This window comes from Diabrotica virgifera, chromosome 6, assembly GCF_917563875.1.
Source record: "Diabrotica virgifera virgifera chromosome 6, PGI_DIABVI_V3a".
NCBI classification, from domain to species: domain Eukaryota; kingdom Metazoa; phylum Arthropoda; class Insecta; order Coleoptera; family Chrysomelidae; genus Diabrotica; species Diabrotica virgifera.
The window spans coordinates 191230076-191254228 of NC_065448.1; the positions used below are offsets into that span (position 1 = coordinate 191230076).

The 24153-nt window shown below is 33.8% G+C and overlaps 1 protein-coding gene and 4 long non-coding RNA genes across 5 annotated transcripts in view; 2 read left to right on the forward strand and 3 right to left on the reverse strand.

Annotated features, from left to right (window-relative positions):
* LOC114329260 (uncharacterized) overlaps positions 1-324 on the reverse strand; it is a 94222-nt gene extending 93898 nt beyond the window's left edge. Inside the window, exon 1 of the mRNA XM_050653133.1 lies at positions 314-324. Coding sequence (XP_050509090.1) covers positions 314-324 — 11 coding nt within the window. The remainder of the gene's footprint in view (positions 1-313) is intronic.
* An 8954-nt stretch (positions 325-9278) lies between these two features.
* LOC126886599 (uncharacterized) lies at positions 9279-13505 on the forward strand. The gene is made up of 2 exons (XR_007698709.1): positions 9279-9765; positions 13475-13505. It is a non-coding gene; the product is annotated as an uncharacterized LOC126886599 (long non-coding RNA).
* Positions 12341-13550, reverse strand: LOC126886601 (uncharacterized). The gene is made up of 2 exons (XR_007698711.1): positions 13403-13550; positions 12341-12756 (listed from the first exon to the last, which is right to left on the reverse strand). It is a non-coding gene; the product is annotated as an uncharacterized LOC126886601 (long non-coding RNA).
* Positions 13551-14978: 1428 nt separating this feature from the next.
* On the forward strand, positions 14979-16188 carry LOC126886602 (uncharacterized). The gene is made up of 2 exons (XR_007698712.1): positions 14979-15126; positions 15773-16188. It is a non-coding gene; the product is annotated as an uncharacterized LOC126886602 (long non-coding RNA).
* Positions 15024-19250, reverse strand: LOC126886600 (uncharacterized). The gene is made up of 2 exons (XR_007698710.1): positions 18764-19250; positions 15024-15054 (listed from the first exon to the last, which is right to left on the reverse strand). It is a non-coding gene; the product is annotated as an uncharacterized LOC126886600 (long non-coding RNA).
* Positions 19251-24153: the final 4903 nt, after the last annotated feature.

Here is a 24153-nt window from a genome sequence, read left to right on the forward strand (position 1 = left end):
TTTTTATTTATAACTCTAAAGTCACCCTTCTCGCAAACATTGGCGCACTGTAAACTAGCGTACGGCGAAGTGCAAGGTTGAGTTATTTTAATGTAATTCTTTAACTAATGCATCAAATGAAATTTTACAAATTGATCATGAAAGAAGAATAATTTAGATATTTTATGGTTGTAATAAAAAGAAATAAAATGTATGGGCATAAGTACGGTGTGGGCGGAAAGTTAGACTTACATGAATTTGGTTTAAAAATGATTTAAAAATGTGTAACTAATACAATTTTTCTTTATAAAACTCTCAATTTTGCACAGATTACCTTACAGACATCTTACTAAACGATGTTTCTCTTAAAAAAAATCTCAAAAATTTAATTCAAATGATACGACGTTTAAAAAATGTAATTTTTGAAAACTTCGTAGTTTTACAGAATTACCACCATTTTAAGACGATATTACTCAAGCTTGAACAGATATACTACAGTTCTATAGGTGCTTTTTTAAAGCTTATGATGTAGTCTTTAAAATGCACTGAATTATTTTACTTTAAAATGAAATATACTATTTCTTTTTGAGAAAATTAAGAAAGATAACAAAAATGTAATACCCAAACCGAAAATTACCAGTTAAAACAATGTTCATAAAAAGTGATCAAAACTTTTTTTTTATAAAACTTACCTAAAAATTAATGTTCAATAAAAAATTTTTTTTTAGCTCTTATACAGTATGTCTGAGTAACTTGAAACCTATTGATAACTTTTTTATTATTAGTTTTACGAAAAAAAGTTATTCTTTATAAAATACTCTGCATTATATATAATCTAAGACGCAACCATCAAATGTCAAATTTTATTAATTTTATACGAGGTATGTCAAAAAATATGAATTTCACTCAAGAGTAAAGTAATTTATATTTCACAATATCGAAAATTGTTATTAAAAAAAGTTGTTTGGAAATAAAAAATATGTTTCAGTGTTCAATTACATCCATCTAATTGAAATATTGTGAATAATAAAGGCGCTTAACTCTCAAGTAAAATTAATATTTTTTACCTACCTCGTATAAAATTGCAAAGGTTTGATATCTGTTAGTTGTATCTTAAATTTTAGACCAGGTAGAGCATTTTATGAAGAACAACTTTTTTTTGTAAAATTGGTAATAAACTAGTTACCAGAATTGTAATAAAATGATGATGGGTATCCGTAATTTGAGAAAAAAAAAATTTTCGGTTAGAATAATATAATTGTATATTAAAACACAGTTTTTAATTTCAAACAACTTTTCATAATAGTATTTTTTGATATATTCTGAAATATGAAGGTACTTTACTCTTTAACGAAATTTATATTTTTGACATAACTCGTATAAAATTGATAAAATTTGATATGTGACGGTTGAGTTTTAAATTTTTGACTATCCAGAGAATTTTATGAAGAATAACTTTTTTTCATAAAATTGATAATAAAAAAGTTTTGCATGTGGTTCCTAGCTACGCAGACATACTGTATAAGAGCTTCTGTATAAGAATTTTTAAATTGTAATGCCATATTCGGATTCAGCATAATCAAAAACAAAATAGAGACATATTTGATCAAAGTAAAATGATGAATTCAATGATATTTTTAAAATTATTTATACAAAATAATTGTTATTGTTTAAACAATTAATAAACAATAATTGGCGGCCAAATATGCGGGTAGAACTTTTTACTTTAACATGTATACAGGGTGTCCCGAAAAGATTGGTCATAAATTATGCCACACATTCTGGGGTCAAAAATAGTTCGATTGAACCTAACTTACCTTGATACAAATGTGCTCATAAAAAAAGTTACAGCCCCTTGAAGTTACAAAATGAAAATCGATTTTTTTTAATATATCGAAAACTATTAAAGATTTTTTATTGAAAATGGATATGTAACATTCTTATGGTAGGAAGATCTTAAAACAAAATTATAGTGAAATTTGTCCACCCATAAAAAATGTATGGGGATTTTGTTCCCTTAAACCCCCCCAAACTTTTGTGTACGTTCCAATTAATTTATTATTGTGGTACCATTAGTTAAACATAACGTTTTTAAAACTTTTTTGCACCCTAGTATTTTTTCGATAAGTCAGTTTTTATCGAGATACGGCTTCTTTTTCAATATATTTACGTAAAAATTTTATGGGGGTTTTGTTCCTTTAAACCCCCCAAATGTTTGTGTACGTTCCAATTAAACTATTATTGTGGTACCATTAGTTAAACACAGTGTTTTTAAAACTTTTGCCGCTTAGTCTTTTTTTCATAAGTCACCTTTTATCGAGATGTAGCTTCTTTTCAAAATATACCTAAAAATGTAAATTATAAATACATTTTCAGATTATTAACAGGTCTCTATAATCGTAACAAATATGTGGTGGATTCGACAAGTATTCAAAATATCTTGATAAACACTGGCTTATAGAAAAAGTACTAAGAGGCAAAAATGTTTTAAAAACAGTGTGTTTAACTAATGGTGCTACACTAATAATTAAATTGGAACGCACATACAAGTTTGGGGGGTTTAAGGGAACAAAACCCCCATAAAATTTTCATGGGGTGCACAAATTTCACTTTAATTTTTTTTTAAGATGTTGCTGCCATAAAAATGCCACATGTCCATTTTCAATAAAAAATCTCTGAGAGTTTTCGATATATTAAAAAAAATCTATTTTCATTTTGTAAATTGTAACTTCAAAGGGCTGTAACTTTTTTTGTGTGCACCATTGTATATAGGTAAGTAAGGTTCAATCAACCTATTTTTGACCCCAGAATTTGTGGTATAATTTATGACCAATATTTTTAGGACACCCTGTATAAACTAACAAAAAAATTTTTAGAAAAATATAAGCTTGTTTGAATTTTTCCGAAACAATGCATATTTTCGTCCTAATTGCACTCCCCTATATAATATATTTATGTTTTGTGTTAACTAAACAATGAATACAATATTGATACCTTCTAAAATATGTTTTAAGAGTACACCGGTCCGGAAGAAGACGACGTAACTGCAAATCTTGTCAATTCCTCTTTATTGCGTAAATAACTTGTAAAATACTGTGAACATTTGCTACAAAAGCGACGGAACTGTAACTTTGTGCTGAGCCACTATAGGGTACTTGCGTTGTTATTGAGATACGCGCCATTTTAGACCTTGTTTCAGATGAATAATGACGCAACTGTAAATAGGGTTGACAATGGGGGGATTAAGTTAAGATAATGAAATTTGGCCCAATAGGTATAAAAATATAAGTCATCGCTGTAAGAATAAACGGCATATTAATATTTAAAAACCGTTTTTTGTGCAGAAAAATTTTAATATTAAGAATGACGCAACTGTAGGTAGGGTTGAAAATAGGGGGATTAAATTAAGATAATAAAATTCGAACCAATAGTGATGAAAATAAAAGCCACCATTGAAAGGATAAATGCCATACCGCTGCTCATGGGCCATTACTCCTCATTTAATCCCTATTTTAAATATTTAAAATCGTTTTTTGCTCTCCTGAGGAATTTGGCTTTTTGCAGTTACGTCATTTTTCTTCCAGACCGGCGACTTGATATTTTGTAGGTCAGCGTATAGCGAGAAAATATAGCAGTTTGTCGTTATCTGTATTCACAGCTTGTTTTATGATGTCTATTAAGCTAGAAAGACCATTTCATAAGGGAGCCATGAAACACACCCCATATTTTTTTGCTATTTTATTGCTAATTTATTACGCAAATTAAAAATTTATTGCTTCATCCCCTTCAGAGAAACAGGTGGCCATTCCAGCTTAATATTAAGCTAGAAAGGCCAACATTCATATATCCGGAACGAAAGTAGATAGAGAATTGCTTCCGGTGGCCTATTTTATTGCTAGTTAATTGCTAATTTATTACGCAAAACAAAAATTTATTGCTTCATCCCCTTCAGAGAAACAGGTGGCCATTCCAGCTTAATATTAAGCTAGAAAGGCCAACATACATATATCCGGAACGAAAGTAGATAGAGAGTTGCTTCCAGTGGCCTATTTTATTGCTAATTAATTGCTGAAAAATTGAGTTTACAAGAATTTACAAACTCACCCCCTTCAACCCCTACCGATATCATCATTCCCCGGAATCCACAAATAGTGAAAATAACCAGTTTAAAGAGCTAAAACCAAGTACGTATTTTTTGCTTATTCATTGCGACAGGTCTAAGCCAAAAATGAATTTTTTGCTTCCTCCCCTAACGAGCCACAATGGCTACTGCGGTTTAATACTTAAGGCTACAATACTCAACACTCCTATTTCAGGAAAGAAAGCAGATAGAGGGTCGTTTCTGGCGGCATATTTAATTTTTAATTCATTGCTGAAAGATGGGGTATACCAGAATTTACAAACTCACCCCCTCCAACCCCTACCGTTATCATCGTTCCACGGATTTCACAAAGAGTGAAAATAATCAGTTTAAAAACTTAAAACCAAGTGGGTATTTTTTTCTAATTAACAGCTGCAGGTCTACGCCAAAAACCAATTTTTTGCTTCATCCCCTAACGAGAAACAATGGCTACTGCGGTTTGATCCTTATGCTACAATATCCAGCACTCCTATTTCAGGAACGAAAACAGATAGAGGGTCGTTTCCAGCGGCATATTTTATTGCTAATTAATTTCTGAAAGATATGGTATACAACAATTTGCAAACACACCCCCTCCAACCCCCACCGTTGTTCTCATTCCCCGGATTTCACAGAAAGTCAAAATTACTAGTTTAAAAACCTATGACCAAGTGGGTATTTTTTTCCTTAGCAACTGCTGCAGGTCTACACCAAAAACGATTTTATTGCTTCATCCCCTAACGAGCAACAATGGCTAATTCGGTTGAATACTACAATACTCAATTCTCCTGTTTCAGTAACGAAAACAGATAGAGCGTCGCTTCTGGCGGCCTATTTTATTATTAATTAATTGCTTATTTATTACGCAAATTACAAATTTATAGCTTCAACCCCTTTAGAGAAACAGGTGGCAATTCTAGCTTAATATTTAGTTAGAAGAGCCAACATTCATATTTATGGAAAGAAAGTAGATAGAGAGTAGCTTTCGGCGGTATATTTTATTGCTAATTAATTGCTGAAAGATTGGGTATACCAGAATTTACAAACTCATCCCGTCCAACCCCTACCATTATCATCGCTCAACGGATTTCACAGAAAGTGAAAATTACCAGTTTAAAAATCTAAGACCAAGTGGGTATTTTTTTCCTAAGCAACTGCTGCAGGTCTACGCCAAATTTGATTTTATCGCTTCATCCCCTAACCAGTAAAGATGGCTACTGCGGTTGAATACTTAAGCTACAACACTCAATTCTCCTATTTCAGTAACGAAAGCAGATAGAGGGTCGCTCTATCTGCTTTCGTTCTTGAAATAGGAGTGTTGGGTATTGTAGCTTAAGAATTAAACCGCAGTAGCCATTGTTTCTCGTTAGGGGATGAAGCAAAAAATTGGTTTTTGGCGTAGACCTGCAGCCGTTAATTAGAAAAAAATACCCACTTGGTTTTAAGTTTTTAAACTGATTATTTTCACGCTTTGTGAAATCCGTGGAACGATGATAACGGTAGGGGTTAGAGGGGGTGAGTTTGTAAATACTGGTATAACCCATCTTTCAGCAATTAATTAAAAATTAAATATGCCGCCAGAAGCGAGCCTCTATCTGCTTTCTTTCCTGAAATAGGAGTGTTGAGTATTGCAGCCTTAAGTATTAAACCGCTGCAGCCATTGTGGCTCGTTAGGGGAGCAAGCAAAACATTGATTTTTGGCTTAGACATGTAGTAATTAATGAGCAAAAAATACGTACTTGGTTTTAGCTCTTTAAACTGGTTATTTTCACTTTTTGTGGATTCCGGGGAATGATGATAACGGTAGGGGTGGAAGGGGGTGAGTTTGTAAATTCTTGTAAACTCAATCTTTCAGCAATTAATTAGCAATAAAATATGCCGCCGGAAGCTACCCTATATCTACTTTCGTTCCGGATATATGAATGTTGGCCTTTCTAGCTTAATATTAAGCTGGAATGGCCACCTGTTTCTCTGAAGGGGATGAAAGCATAAATTTTTGTTTTGCGTAATAAATTAGCAATTAATTAGCAATGAAATAGGCCACCCGAAGCAACACTCTATCTACTTTCGTTCCGGATATATGAATGTTGGCCTTTCTAGCTTAATATTAAACTGGAATGGCCACCTCTGAAGGTGATGAAGCAATACATTTTTGTTTTGCGTACTAAATTAGCAATTAATTAGCAATAAAATAGGCCGCCGGAAGCAACTCTCTATCTACTTTCGTTCCGGAGTAAAGGGGCAGCAACAGTTCTAGCGCAATTTGACGCTTTTTTACATGTAAATCTCCATAAGAAATTTTAAGGTCCATTCTGGTCATTTTTGACGCTTTTTGTGGTGGAGGCGCGACTGCTCGTCAGATCGTGACGTGTGAGGTATCACCGGAAAGGGGAGGGGGTGATGAATACGTTAACACAAAAAACAAAGATGGCGGCATAGGCAAAACGGCACTAAAGCATATCTCCGTTGTTACTGGTCCGATCGTGACGTGTGAGGTATCACCGGAAAGGGGAGGGGGTGACGAATACGTTAACACAAAAAAAAAAAACAAAGATGGCGGCATAGCCAAAACGGCACTATATCGTATCTTCGTTTCTACTAGCTCGATCATCGTGTATGAGGTCTTGTTGGAAAGTGGAAGGTTCAAGGAATATGTTAACATGAAAAACAAACGCAAAGACATTGCCAAAACGGCACTATATCGTATCTTCGTGTCTATTAGTTCAATTTTTGTGAATAAGGTCTTGTTGGAAAAAGAGGGGATATTGAATATGTTAACATAAAAACAAAGATGTCAGCAATGACAAAACAGCACTATATCTTCGTTGCTATTGATTTTAACGCAACAGACGTTGAAGGAAAGGAGAAACATGGCAACATTGCCAAAACGGTGATATATTTGTTGCTATTGGAGATATTTTGACCTGTCAACTTAATGGGGATTCCACGTCTATTACAGTTCTTCGCCTAATCATGCCACCTGTCGGCTGCAACATGTAACTATGCCCAAGCCATCTAGAAGAACGTATACCATTCTTACAGTATGACCAAATCATCAAACATCCTATCACAGTTGATAATCTCGTCATACAAATCACCACCTGTCGGCTGCAGCATGTAACTATGCCCAAGCCATCTAGAAGAACGTATACCATACTTACAGTATGACCAATCCATCAAACATCCTATCACAGTTGATAATCTCGTCATACAAATCGCCACCTGTCGGCTGCAACATGTAACTATGCCCAAGCCATCTAGAACAACGTATACCATACTTACAGTATGACCAACAAACATCCTCGATCTCCCTCCAATCATACATTCCTACAATGAACATATACCATTCATACGCTGTGGCCAAACCAGCAAACATCTCATGTACAAGTCTTTTCTACGGAAAGTTGGGTAGTATCATGAAAATCACCAAACAAAAAAAAAATGGTATTGCGATTCGCATACTGTATTTTATCTACGGCAAGGAGGGTAATATTATGTAGGTTGGTATTTTACTTTTATAGTTAAATAATCGTCTATTCAATATATAGGAGACTACATTTGCCATCTAGTTTTTATGGTTATTATTAACTCTAATCCTTCCGTAAACGGAACATAATAATGTATACAACGTTTATATGATATATAAACCTTCGGTGTAGAATACTATGACGTTCCCCCACTCATGGAAAATTCACAGATACGCGATAGAATACTATGACGTTCCCCCACTCCTTCAAAATTCACAGATACATGATAGAATGAATAAAGCAAAAATCAGTATCATTCAATCAATCGATGAAGCAAGATGGAAAAAATTGAGTTGTTCAGAGGTCCGAACGCAGTCAGAAAAATTAAGCAGTTAAATGTAGATGATATACTTATTGATCAATGGATGACAAACACAAAAGTTACCTGCTACATCTTTTATGTCAGCGGAGTACCAGCATCATTTGTACTCTTATCGAAACGTGACTTTGATCCACTTGGACAACATGATGTACCAAGAGTATTAGAATACGTATACACTTTACCTAATCATCGGAGAAGAGGATATGCATGCAAACTTATACATCACATAAAGAAAAATAATGAATTCACTGCGTTCTGCTCCAACGAAGAATCTGAACGGCTTTTTTTAAAAAGCAAATGTATTAATCACGGCTTAATGAATTATAATGTAATGTTTAGATATCCATAATAAATTTATATAAAATATATCTTGTCTTATTTCTTACACGTTTAATGTACTTGTAAATAATAGATGGTGTAGCTTACAATGACAATACATAAAGATGCATGAAACTGCCATGGTTATTAATCCTATTTTGATATCGCCCAATAGAAATATGGGGTATAATAAAATGAATGAAGAGATAAAGAAATGATAAAAATAAAACTTTTTTCATTTATCCACTCACTTATGCGGTTAAAAAAACCTTAAAAAGGAAAAGGTATCTGCTGTTGCCATGCAACGCAGCAGTAGCACACACATTAAAAAACACATCCATCCTTGTTTGCATACAACAATACACTGATCCATAATATAAGAATCAATTTATAAATAATCACATAAAGCATATGATAGAGTGCCAAAGAGGCCTTATACATAACATGGTGTTAAAACAGACATCTTAACGTAATTTGTCATTCAAAATCCTGTAATTTGAGGTGTCATACGATGAGATTCGACATATCAGGCAAATAATAAACGATAATGTGTCAAAAGGGCGTTATACATGACATGGCGTTAAAACAGACACCGCAACGTAATTCGTCATTCAAAATCCTTTAATTTGATGGGTCACACATTGATTTCTGATTATCCGTTCCGAAGATACATGGTACATTGCCATAACGGCCTAAGGGATAACTTGGTTGAGCTGTAAATGCTTATTTATTGTTATTGACGTTAAAACAAAGCCATTAGCATAGAAAAATCTCTTATCGCAGTTTGATCTCTAGCAAATCCTAATTCGCTCAATTTTGCACCAAGTGCCCCGTGCAATATATCATTAGAAAGGTCTTTTCATGTATATTAAGAAAATCACTGACCAAATGTGTTACGGTCATTATTTATGGCTGAAAACAACAAAAAACTACAAATTCTCAATGTACTATATTGACACAAAATGTACTTATATGGTACCAAAAAAGGCCTTATACAGAACATTGTGTTAAAACAGACATCACAACGTAATTCGTCATTCAAAATCCTTTAATTTGATGGGTCATACATTGATTTCTGATTATCCGTTCCAAAGATACAAATATTTGTACAAAATTATGAAAAATCGAATAATTTGAAATATTTACAAAAATATTTTAAGTTGTTTGTTAACATGCCGGGTGTGTATGGTTGATAAGAAAAGAGTGCAGACGTTATTTTTGTTAATATTAACCTCCAAAGATATGACAAGCCACAATGCTAAAAGTCCGGATGTAGTCGGATGAGAACATGTAACCGCAGTTGTTATTTGTGTAAATGTTATCACATATTTTTAAAACTATAAGGTCTTGTTTTTGCAAAACACATTCAAACATTTGATCACGTTCATGCTGTGTGAATTTCGCCTATAAATACTGAAACAGACGAGCATATACCACAGTCGACATCTGACAGTTTCTACAGTATAGTTGCAGTGTTCAGTGGAAAATATTCAATTAAGGTAAGAGATTTTGCTGTTTATTTTACATATGGTTTTTATGAATTTATTGGTTTGCTATTTTTGTTAAATAATTTGGATGTACATGTGTTTCCTTTCATCTATGGGTAATACTGGTTTTAATTCTCTCTTCCCAACTTGTTTGCAGGTCTTCTAGGTATCTATATATATACTTCTCTTAAAATAAAATGTGTGTACTATAGGTGATTTTATTCTTATATTCAATGTGATTTATTATAGTAATTTTATTACTTGTTTTTATCATATCGTAGGATGTATCTGTCGCTAATATTTTTAACTGATTTTACGTTTTATCCCTAAAATAATAATAGCTGTTTATGACTCATTTCTACTGTACTTTTTTCATCTTTTAATATTTCCTTGTTACATAAATAAATGAGGTAGGTTTTTACATTAAGATAATCATATTTTACTATTTAGTTCTTATTTTCTAATACTTTCATGGTCTAGAATCCGCATATGGCCCGGAATCGGTATGCCGATACGGGGGGGCCACTTTCATGCATCAAAATCACCATGTGGCTCAGAATCGGTATGCCGATACGTGGTCACTTTCATGCACCAGATTCCAGCTCATCATGAGCCAGAAGCGGTAGGCGGATTCCAGCTCATCATGAGCCAGAATCGGTATGCCGATACGGGGGCCACCAAAATAGCCATGTGGTCCCGAATCGGTGGTATGCCGACTCCCGGGCACTCAAGAATAGTAACTTTTTATGATACATTTAGCGCGGTACTCCGTCTTCTTTTAGCACATATTTCTTGTTATCTGCATTAGGATAATAGTATTTTACCGTTTAGTTCTTATTTTCTAATTTGATTTATAAATTTGTTTTATTTCATGTTTTTCAGGCATGTATGATGCAACACCTGTCCGTATATTTCTGAACAATTTTATGATTTATTTCAGTATCTTTTTATGCCGCATTCTATCGTACTTTTGTTTTTCAACAATATACAATGAAGCGTAGCTGTCATTTATATTTTATATACGACCAAGCGTAGCTGGTATTTATTTTTAACAGTGTGATAATAATCGTGTTGCATTTTCTATTTTATGTACGACTCAACTTATTTTTATTTTTAAAAATATATTGACACTCTTTGTAATGCATTGGGTTAGTAAATAAGAGACAATATGAGTCATTTTATTATTTTATTTAAATTTTTTTATGCTAGTACATTATTACAGTTTTTAATTAAAAACTAAATGCCCTAGTCGATTTATTTTAACATTTTTATCCAGAGGTCCAACGACATAATGGTTAAACGATGATGTCTCGTAATCTATGCTTGTGCGCTGTTTAAATTGTCGGTCAGAGCGTTCAACACTCTTACGATGTTTTTTCTCAGTTTTCCGAACATTTTCACAGGGGCTTCGACGCATGTTTGAGTTATTTTTAAACAAAGGTTTTATGATCTTATTAAATTTATCCGGGAATGCTTGATGTCTCAAATATCCTCGGGAATCTCTATGAACACCTGTGACTTCTAATATTTTTTTTATAGTTTAGGCTATCATTTGGTGTAAAGTCTTGAGGATACATATAAAATTATAACAGTATATAGCCCACAAGTAGCCTTGTACTTGCTATCGTTAATCAGTATATTCTTAGGAGCAAATTTGATTTCCATATCACCCATTAGCCATTTATCAGTTTTCCAAACATAGTGTGGACCATAAGCTCTATCAAGGTCTGGTGAATGATGCCAATATTTTTGAAGGTGTTCATCTTCTTCTTCATCTGTGCTTTCTTCATCCTTCTGGCGCATATTTCTCAAACGATTGTTTTGGTGTCCGCTGGTCTCTTCATGCTTCTCTGTCTGATGTGAAGTTTTCAGATAATTGTTTAGTTCTCCAAGAGGTTCAGTACTAGGTGTTAAAACTGTTTTGAGTTGTTGTTCACGTTGCGTTATTATTTTGAGTGAATTATACTTTTTCTAATAACTTAGCAAGCTGCTTGACACGATGTTCACCGTTAATTTTCTTGTATCTGAATGCCGTTTCTCTAGTTAACACCTTTATCTATATCCGCTGACTCGCATCTGACATATAGCTAACATGCATCTGGCATACATCTGACTTGCATCTGACTAACATCTGACTTGCATCTGACTTGGCGCTAACCGTTAAATTATCGCTGTATAACCTCAGACATAACGCTGAATCATAGTTTACTTCATGCAGTAATCACGTGACACAGAACGTCACAGTAACTAACAGAACGTGACAGTAACTAACAGAGCGTTACGTGAATGACGTAAATCACGTGACAGTACTCAACAGAACGTGACAGAACGTGACAGAACGTGACAGAACGTGACGTAAAATAACGTGACAGAACGTGTCAGCACCTAACTCTCTCTATCTCTCTCTCTCTCTTTCTCTGCTATCACACTTTCTTTGCGCTCAACAACCTTTTTGCTACAAGCATCAATGACGTACTTCCTATTAACAAGTGATATATTGTTTGTAACAATATAACCTAATTCTTTAATTATTTGTTTTATAGCTAAGTAGGTCATTGTCAATAACTGAGTTGTATATAAAAAACAATTACTTCAAAAATTTATTTATTTTTTCCTAAGTATCTTTGCTACAGTAATAAAAATATTTTTTTCGTATTTCCAGCAGACCTGCAGGAGCCTCTTTAAAATAGGCAGTCGTCGATTTGCTTTTCTGAAAATCATAATAAATATTCTACATTTTTATGTCTTCGCCGCTTTTACACATAACATTCCTTTTTTCATCGTAAATTCTATTTGATGAGGTAGATGATGTTTTGTAATTGCATCTGTTGGGTCGTATACTAGTTCGTATGTTCATTCCAGAAATGAGGCGTAATTACAATTCCATTTGAGTAGAACTTTGCACCTACTACCACCTCTGTCTTATCCCATACTGGCTGGCAACTTCATGAAATATTAAACTAGCCGGTAAACACACGCCTGCGTAGCTGGCTCGAATAAATTCTTGCTCGTTACATGTCTTAATCAAGTTTAACTGAATGTGCTGTTTCATACTGGAGCAACTGCTGTGCCTGCTTTGACGGTTATTCGAAGAATGAAAACTTATTGTGTTATCGAGTGTGTTAGTGATGAAAGTGGCGGGAGTTTTCTCGCCGAAATGTTATGCAAATCTAACTGAACAGTTTTCAATGTCGTGTTTATTCATCATATCTCGATATATGTATATCGGTTCTCTTCATACATTTTCCACATCTTTCGCTAAGTAGCTGACATCTATCATAATTATGTTGCCCATTTTTCAAATATTTTCGTAACTAGACCAGGAAGAAGAATTATATGAAACCCACTTTCAATTCCTAACCATGAATCCTTCTTGTGATAGAATGATGAAGAATTAACTATGAATGAGTCGACTTATAATTTTATGTGCCTGCTCCAATCTAATCATCACAAAGTATCTTTTACTTTCTGGTAATATTTGTTCTAAGTTGGCCGTACTGCTTCTTTTTATGTTGGTAGTACTGATACTTCCTTGAAAAATTAACCAAGTTTAATAAATGTCTTAAATGCAGCATTTTTACATTGATTCTTATGGAAGAACAAGCACAAATTCACACATTTCAGGGGCCTTCTGAGCATAACATAATACCATTTAGTTTTCCGTCCGACTAGAAGTATATTTAATACCTTACATTACGGCATTTTCTTCATTCTGTTTCAGATATTCCTAGCGTTCAGACGTGTGCTCTGGTGAGTTTTATATAGTTCAGAAGTGTGCTTTGGTGAGTGATATATTTTAAAAAATTTTTGATTTTTTGAAAATTTGTGGTTTTTATCACAATTTGTAGTTTTTTTTTTTTCTGAAAATTTATTTTTGAGTTTTTTTGTTAATTCTCTAGTTTTACGAAAATTTTACATTTTAATTTAGCTTTGAATTTGCTTAAAATGTCTTTAATTGCTGATTTAATTGTTAAAATCGCATCCATCTTGGGATTAATCCCAAACAATTATAATGATGAAAAGATACGAGAAGGCCTCATGAAATGTAATAAGGCAATCAAAAATATCAGGGACTCTATGAGATATGCTAAGACAATGGGGGAGAAACAGCATTTGGAAGCCCAGATGCGGCAAGTGAAAACGCTACGAAATCAGTTAAAGGTCGAACAAAAGAAGGGGGCGGGATTTTTGAGTTTTTTTGTTAATTCTCTAGTTTTACGAAAATTTTACATTTTAATTTAGCTTTGAATTTGCTTAAAATGTCTTTAATTGCTGATTTAATTGTTAAAATCGCATCCATCTTGGGATTAATCCCAAACAATTATAATGATGAAAAGATACGAGAAGGCCTCATGAAATGTAATAAGGCAATCAAAAATATCAGGGACTCTATGAGATATGCTAAGACAATGGGGGAGAAACAGCATTTGGAAGCCCAGATGCGGCAAGTGAAAACGCTACGAAATCAGTTAAAGGTCGAACAAAAGAAGGGGGCGGGACTGACACCTACAAAGGAGACTGCAAAGCATAGGGTACAATGGGATGACTCTTTATCTGATTTCGTAGCGTTTTCACTTGCCGCATCTGGGCTTCCAAATGCTGTTTCTCCCCCATTGTCTTAGCATATCTCATAGAGTCCCTGATATTTTTGATTGCCTTATTACATTTCATGAGGCCTTCTCGTATCTTTTCATCATTATAATTGTTTGGGATTAATCCCAAGATGGATGCGATTTTAACAATTAAATCAGCAATTAAAGACATTTTAAGCAAATTCAAAGCTAAATTAAAATGTAAAATTTTCGTAAAACTAGAGAATTAACAAAAAAACTCAAAAATCCCGCCCCCTTCTTTTGTTCGACCTTTAACTGATTTCGTAGCGTTTTCACTTGCCGCATCTGGGCTTCCAAATGCTGTTTCTCCCCCATTGTCTTAGCATATCTCATAGAGTCCCTGATATTTTTGATTGCCTTATTACATTTCATGAGGCCTTCTCGTATCTTTTCATCATTATAATTGTTTGGGATTAATCCCAAGATGGATGCGATTTTAACAATTAAATCAGCAATTAAAGACATTTTAAGCAAATTCAAAGCTAAATTAAAATGTAAAATTTTCGTAAAACTAGAGAATTAACAAAAAAACTCAAAAATAAATTTTCAGAAAAAAAAAAACTACAAATTGTGATAAAAACCACAAATTTTCAAAAAATCAAAAATTTTTTAAAATATATCACTCACCAAAGCACACTTCTGAACTATATAAAACTCACCAGAGCACACGTCTGAACGCTAGGAATATCTGAAACAGAATGAAGAAAATGCCGTAATGTAAGGTATTAAATATACTTCTAGTCGGACGGAAAACTAAATGGTATTATGTTATGCTCAGAAGGCCCCTGAAATGTGTGAATTTGTGCTTGTTCTTCCATAAGAATCAATGTAAAAATGCTGCATTTAAGACATTTATTAAACTTGGTTAATTTTTCAAGGAAGTATCAGTACTACCAACATAAAAAGAAGCAGTACGGCCAACTTAGAACAAATATTACCAGAAAGTAAAAGATACTTTGTGATGATTAGATTGGAGCAGGCACATAAAATTATAAGTCGACTCATTCATAGTTAATTCTTCATCATTCTATCACAAGAAGGATTCATGGTTAGGAATTGAAAGTGGGTTTCATATAATTCTTCTTCCTGGTCTAGTTACGAAAATATTTGAAAAATGGGCAACATAATTATGATAGATGTCAGCTACTTAGCGAAAGATGTGGAAAATGTATGAAGAGAACCGATATACATATATCGAGATATGATGAATAAACACGACATTGAAAACTGTTCAGTTAGATTTGCATAACATTTCGGCGAGAAAACTCCCGCCACTTTCATCACTAACACACTCGATAACACAATAAGTTTTCATTCTTCGAATAACCGTCAAAGCAGGCACAGCAGTTGCTCCAGTATGAAACAGCACATTCAGTTAAACTTGATTAAGACATGTAACGAGCAAGAATTTATTCGAGCCAGCTACGCAGGCGTGTGTTTACCGGCTAGTTTAATATTTCATGAAGTTGCCAGCCAGTATGGGATAAGACAGAGGTGGTAGTAGGTGCAAAGTTCTACTCAAATGGAATTGTAATTACGCCTCATTTCTGGAATGAACATACGAACTAGTATACGACCCAACAGATGCAATTACAAAACATCATCTACCTCATCAAATAGAATTTACGATGAAAAAAGGAATGTTATGTGTAAAAGCGGCGAAGACATAAAAATGTAGAATATTTATTATGATTTTCAGAAAAGCAAATCGACGACTGCCTATTTTAAAGAGGCTCCTGCAGGTCTGCTGGAAATACGAAAAAAATATTTTTATTACTGTAGCAAAGATACTTAGGAAAAAATAAATAAATTTTTGAAGTAATTGTTTTTTATATACAACTCAGTTATTGACAATGACCTACTTAGCTATAAAACAAATAATTAAAGAATTAGGTTATATTGTTACAAACAATATATCACTTGTTAATAGGAAGTACGTCATTGATGCTTGTAGCAAAAAGGTTGTTGAGCGCAAAGAAAGTGTGATAGCAGAGAAAGAGAGAGAGAGAGATAGAGAGAGTTAGGTGCTGACACGTTCTGTCACGTTATTTTACGTCACGTTCTGTCACGTTCTGTCACGTTCTGTCACGTTCTGTTGAGTACTGTCACGTGATTTACGTCATTCACGTAACGCTCTGTTAGTTACTGTCACGTTCTGTTAGTTACTGTGACGTTCTGTGTCACGTGATTACTGCATGAAGTAAACTATGATTCAGCGTTATGTCTGAGGTTATACAGCGATAATTTAACGGTTAGCGCCAAGTCAGATGCAAGTCAGATGTTAGTCAGATGCAAGTCAGATGTATGCCAGATGCATGTTAGCTATATGTCAGATGCGAGTCAGCGGATATAGATAAAGGTGTTAACTAGAGAAACGGCATTCAGATACAAGAAAATTAACGGTGAACATCGTGTCAAGCAGCTTGCTAAGTTATTAGAAAAAGTATAATTCACTCAAAATAATAACGCAACGTGAACAACAACTCAAAACAGTTTTAACACCTAGTACTGAACCTCTTGGAGAACTAAACAATTATCTGAAAACTTCACATCAGACAGAGAAGCATGAAGAGACCAGCGGACACCAAAACAATCGTTTGAGAAATATGCGCCAGAAGGATGAAGAAAGCACAGATGAAGAAGAAGATGAACACCTTCAAAAATATTGGCATCATTCACCAGACCTTGATAGAGCTTATGGTCCACACTATGTTTGGAAAACTGATAAATGGCTAATGGGTGATATGGAAATCAAATTTGCTCCTAAGAATATACTGATTAACGATAGCAAGTACAAGGCTACTTGTGGGCTATATACTGTTATAATTTTATATGTATCCTCAAGACTTTACACCAAATGATAGCCTAAACTATAAAAAAAATATTAGAAGTCACAGGTGTTCATAGAGATTCCCGAGGATATTTGAGACATCAAGCATTCCCGGATAAATTTAATAAGATCATAAAACCTTTGTTTAAAAATAACTCAAACATGCGTCGAAGCCCCTGTGAAAATGTTCGGAAAACTGAGAAAAAACATCGTAAGAGTGTTGAACGCTCTGACCGACAATTTAAACAGCGCACAAGCATAGATTACGAGACATCATCGTTTAACCATTATGTCGTTGGACCTCTGGATAAAAATGTTAAAATAAATCGACTAGGGCATTTAGTTTTTAATTAAAAACTGTAATAATGTACTAGCATAAAAAAATTTAAATAAAATAATAAAATGACTCATATTGTCTCTTATTTACTAACCCAATGCATTACAAAGAGTGTCAATATATTTTTAAAAATAAAAATAAGTTGAGTCGTACATAAAATAGAAAATGCAACACGATTATTATCACACTGTTAAAAATAAATACCAGCTACGCTTGGTCGTATATAAAATATAAATGACAGCTACGCTTCATTGTATATTGTTGAAAAACAAAAGTACGATAGAATGCGGCATAAAAAGATACTGAAATAAATCATAAAATTGTTCAGAAATATACGGACAGGTGTTGCATCATACATGCCTGAAAAACATGAAATAAAACAAATTTATAAATCAAATTAGAAAATAAGAACTAAACGGTAAAATACTATTATCCTAATGCAGATAACAAGAAATATGTGCTAAAAGAAGACGGAGTACCGCGCTAAATGTATCATAAAAAGTTACTATTCTTGAGTGCCCGGGAGTCGGCATACCACCGATTCGGGACCACATGGCTATTTTGGTGGCCCCCGTATCGGCATACCGATTCTGGCTCATGATGAGCTGGAATCCGCCTACCGCTTCTGGCTCATGATGAGCTGGAATCTGGTGCATGAAAGTGACCACGTATCGGCATACCGATTCTGAGCCACATGGTGATTTTGATGCATGAAAGTGGCCCCCCCGTATCGGCATACCGATTCCGGGCCATATGCGGATTCTAGACCATGAAAGTATTAGAAAATAAGAACTAAATAGTAAAATATGATTATCTTAATGTAAAAACCTACCTCATTTATTTATGTAACAAGGAAATATTAAAAGATGAAAAAAGTACAGTAGAAATGAGTCATAAACAGCTATTATTATTTTAGGGATAAAACGTAAAATCAGTTAAAAATATTAGCGACAGATACATCCTACGATATGATAAAAACAAGTAATAAAATTACTATAATAAATCACATTGAATATAAGAATAAAATCACCTATAGTACACACATTTTATTTTAAGAGAAGTATATATATAGATACCTAGAAGACCTGCAAACAAGTTGGGAAGAGAGAATTAAAACCAGTATTACCCATAGATGAAAGGAAACACATGTACATCCAAATTATTTAACAAAAATAGCAAACCAATAAATTCATAAAAACCATATGTAAAATAAACAGCAAAATCTCTTACCTTAATTGAATATTTTCCACTGAACACTGCAACTATACTGTAGAAACTGTCAGATGTCGACTGTGGTATATGCTCGTCTGTTTCAGTATTTATAGGCGAAATTCACACAGCATGAACGTGATCAAATGTTTGAATGTGTTTTGCAAAAACAAGACCTTATAGTTTTAAAAATATGTGATAACATTTACACAAATAACAACTGCGGTTACATGTTCTCATCCGACTACATCCGGACTTTTAGCATTGTGGCTTGTCATATCTTTGGAGGTTAATATTAACAAAAATAACGTCTGCACTCTTTTCTTATCAACCATACACACCCGGCATGTTAACAAACAACTTAAAATATTTTTGTAAATATTTCAAATTATTCGATTTTTCATAATTTTGTACAAATATTTGTATCTTTGGAACGGATAATCAGAAATCAATGTATGACCCATCAAATTAAAGGATTTTGAATGACGAATTACGTTGTGATGTCTGTTTTAACACAATGTTCTGTATAAGGCCTTTTTTGGTACCATATAAGTACATTTTGTGTCAATATAGTACATTGAGAATTTGTAGTTTTTTGTTGTTTTCAGCCATAAATAATGACCGTAACACATTTGGTCAGTGATTTTCTTAATATACATGAAAAGACCTTTCTAATGATATATTGCACGGGGCACTTGGTGCAAAATTGAGCGAATTAGGATTTGCTAGAGATCAAACTGCGATAAGAGATTTTTCTATGCTAATGGCTTTGTTTTAACGTCAATAACAATAAATAAGCATTTACAGCTCAACCAAGTTATCCCTTAGGCCGTTATGGCAATGTACCATGTATCTTCGGAACGGATAATCAGAAATCAATGTGTGACCCATCAAATTAAAGGATTTTGAATGACGAATTACGTTGCGGTGTCTGTTTTAACGCCATGTCATGTATAACGCCCTTTTGACACATTATCGTTTATTATTTGCCTGATATGTCGAATCTCATCGTATGACACCTCAAATTACAGGATTTTGAATGACAAATTACGTTAAGATGTCTGTTTTAACACCATGTTATGTATAAGGCCTCTTTGGCACTCTATCATATGCTTTATGTGATTATTTATAAATTGATTCTTATATTATGGATCAGTGTATTGTTGTATGCAAACAAGGATGGATGTGTTTTTTAATGTGTGTGCTACTGCTGCGTTGCATGGCAACAGCAGATACCTTTTCCTTTTTAAGGTTTTTTTAACCGCATAAGTGAGTGGATAAATGAAAAAAGTTTTATTTTTATCATTTCTTTATCTCTTCATTCATTTTATTATACCCCATATTTCTATTGGGCGATATCAAAATAGGATTAATAACCATGGCAGTTTCATGCATCTTTATGTATTGTCATTGTAAGCTACACCATCTATTATTTACAAGTACATTAAACGTGTAAGAAATAAGACAAGATATATTTTATATAAATTTATTATGGATATCTAAACATTACATTATAATTCATTAAGCCGTGATTAATACATTTGCTTTTTAAAAAAAGCCGTTCAGATTCTTCGTTGGAGCAGAACGCAGTGAATTCATTATTTTTCTTTATGTGATGTATAAGTTTGCATGCATATCCTCTTCTCCGATGATTAGGTAAAGTGTATACGTATTCTAATACTCTTGGTACATCATGTTGTCCAAGTGGATCAAAGTCACGTTTCGATAAGAGTACAAATGATGCTGGTACTCCGCTGACATAAAAGATGTAGCAGGTAACTTTTGTGTTTGTCATCCATTGATCAATAAGTATATCATCTACATTTAACTGCTTAATTTTTCTGACTGCGTTCGGACCTCTGAACAACTCAATTTTTTCCATCTTGCTTCATCGATTGATTGAATGATACTGATTTTTGCTTTATTCATTCTATCATGTATCTGTGAATTTTGAAGGAGTGGGGGAACGTCATAGTATTCTATCGCGTATCTGTGAATTTTCCATGAGTGGGGGAACGTCATAGTATTCTACACCGAAGGTTTATATATCATATAAACGTTGTATACATTATTATGTTCCGTTTACGGAAGGATTAGAGTTAATAATAACCATAAAAACTAGATGGCAAATGTAGTCTCCTATATATTGAATAGACGATTATTTAACTATAAAAGTAAAATACCAACCTACATAATATTACCCTCCTTGCCGTAGATAAAATACAGTATGCGAATCGCAATACCATTTTTTTTTTGTTTGGTGATTTTCATGATACTACCCAACTTTCCGTAGAAAAGACTTGTACATGAGATGTTTGCTGGTTTGGCCACAGCGTATGAATGGTATATGTTCATTGTAGGAATGTATGATTGGAGGGAGATCGAGGATGTTTGTTGGTCATACTGTAAGTATGGTATACGTTGTTCTAGATGGCTTGGGCATAGTTACATGTTGCAGCCGACAGGTGGCGATTTGTATGACGAGATTATCAACTGTGATAGGATGTTTGATGGATTGGTCATACTGTAAGTATGGTATACGTTCTTCTAGATGGCTTGGGCATAGTTACATGCTGCAGCCGACAGGTGGTGATTTGTATGACGAGATTATCAACTGTGATAGGATGTTTGATGATTTGGTCATACTGTAAGAATGGTATACGTTCTTCTAGATGGCTTGGGCATAGTTACATGTTGCAGCCGACAGGTGGCATGATTAGGCGAAGAACTGTAATAGACGTGGAATCCCCATTAAGTTGACAGGTCAAAATATCTCCAATAGCAACAAATATATCACCGTTTTGGCAATGTTGCCATGTTTCTCCTTTCCTTCAACGTCTGTTGCGTTAAAATCAATAGCAACGAAGATATAGTGCTGTTTTGTCATTGCTGACATCTTTGTTTTTATGTTAACATATTCAATATCCCCTCTTTTTCCAACAAGACCTTATTCACAAAAATTGAACTAATAGACACGAAGATACGATATAGTGCCGTTTTGGCAATGTCTTTGCGTTTGTTTTTCATGTTAACATATTCCTTGAACCTTCCACTTTCCAACAAGACCTCATACACGATGATCGAGCTAGTAGAAACGAAGATACGATATAGTGCCGTTTTGGCTATGCCGCCATCTTTGTTTTTTTTTTTTGTGTTAACGTATTCGTCACCCCCTCCCCTTTCCGGTGATACCTCACACGTCACGATCGGACCAGTAACAACGGAGATATGCTTTAGTGCCGTTTTGCCTATGCCGCCATCTTTGTTTTTTGTGTTAACGTATTCATCACCCCCTCCCCTTTCCGGTGATACCTCACACGTCACGATCTGACGAGCAGTCGCGCCTCCACCACAAAAAGCGTCAAAAATGACCAGAATGGACCTTAAAATTTCTTATGGAGATTTACATGTAAAAAAGCGTCAAATTGCGCTAGAACTGTTGCTGCCCCTTTACTTTCCGGATATATGAATGTTGGCCTTTCTAGCTTAATATTAAGCTGGAATGGCCACCAGTTTCTCTGAAGGGGATGAAGCAATAAATTTTTGTTTTGCGTAATAAATTAGCAATTAATTAGCAATAAAATAGACCACCGGAAGCAACTCTCTATCTACTTTCGTTTCGGATATATGAATGTTGGCCTTTCTAGCTTAATATTAAGCTGGAATGGCCACCTGTTTCTCTGAAGGGGATGAAGCAATAAATTTTTAATTTGCGTAATAAATTAGCAATAAAATAGCAAAAAAATATGGGGTGTGTCTCATGGCTCCCTTATGAAATGGTCTTTCTAGCTTAATAGACATTGTTTATGATCTCATTTCGTATTAAGTAGGAAATGTACACAGAGTGGTATACCGGGTGGTGAATCGTAAAACGAGTCATAGGAAACTCAATGTAAAATTCTAAACTATTGAATTCCTACTTTCCTACTTTTAAGAGAATATTTGTAGAGGATTGAAATGTGTATTAAAATCAAAAGTTAAAATTGTTCTACGATTTAAACGCATTCCAAAATTTTGAAAAATATAAAACATTTGCCACAATATGTATGTGTGTAAAAGTTAGGCCACACATTACTATTTCACTGACAGTGCTTACACCATTGACTAAATAGAAAATCTTTATTATTAATACTTTCTCCGCAACTGAGGGTATCTTATCAACTGTATTGTATTTAAACAATAAATGATAAAATAAAAATATTGACAGTTCAAAAATGTGAAAATAATATTAACTTCATTGTGACACATTACTGCACTGTGTGTGGCCTAATTTTAGGCTAAAAAACTAAAAAGTATGTTACATTTTTACAAAATTTCGGAATATGTTTAATTCGTAGAACAATTTTTTACAGTTGTTTTCAATACAGATTTCAATCCTCTACAAATAGTTTTGGTGTAAAATAATTTAGGGAAGCAGGAATTCAACAGTTTAAAATTTTACGTTGAGTTTCCTATGGCCCGTTTTCCAATTCACAACCTGGTAGATTCCGCGTACCCATTCTTTTTATATTTAATAGGGCATGATGAAAGCGATATTGAAATCTAATTTACAGAATCGTTTTCTGCAAGATCAGATTTCACATTTTTTTTATTATTCCTTATTAGCCCTGGCAAAATCTGTCAAAGAGTGGACGATAATGGATATTTTTATAGGAGTCTCTTTTTTTGCTGGAACCACTTCAAAATTTACTTTGCATCAATAATCATATTAGACCTGGATCCCGTGTACCAAATAAAGTTGATTAATAGCAAGCTGAAAATTTATTAATAGCTTAACGGTGTCTAGTCGGACAAACTTTGATGTATGGGAACAAAGACACAGGGGAAGTTTTAATTGTGGAACAGTTTAAAAATTTAAGGAACGTCAGACTACGAAAACCTCCCATGTATTTTGTCGGACAGAACTTCCAATTCTTTCGTTACTCTTTCATTAAGCTCTCATGCAAATATCAGACTGCTATTTACCACCACATAATTCCTGTCATTCGGCATGTACTCGATTAAAATGTTACATTTTTTAAGCCGTACCTTGCATTTGTTAGAGGGGTCAATTTTATTTCTTTAATGTGTAGGGGGATCAGTAGAAGCTTAAGTTCAAGTTTTTGGGGTCGGCACCCTTGTCCCCCGGCCGCCATCTTGGAAATGGTGTGCAAAGGGGTTTCGCTCTTTATCTCGTAAACTACCAACCCTACGGAAAATCTAATTAAACATGAAATGTAGCAAATTAAATTTTCTACAATTTTATTTCTATTACCTTTTATCGTCAAGTGACTAACAAAAAAGATATAAACAAAAATATGAAAAAATTTTTTAACAAGATTCCTTTTAGAGGTTATAACTTTTTTCAGTTCATTTTAAAATAAAAAAACATTTTAGCAATTTTTGGAGGGTTTTTCAGCAAACAATTTTCA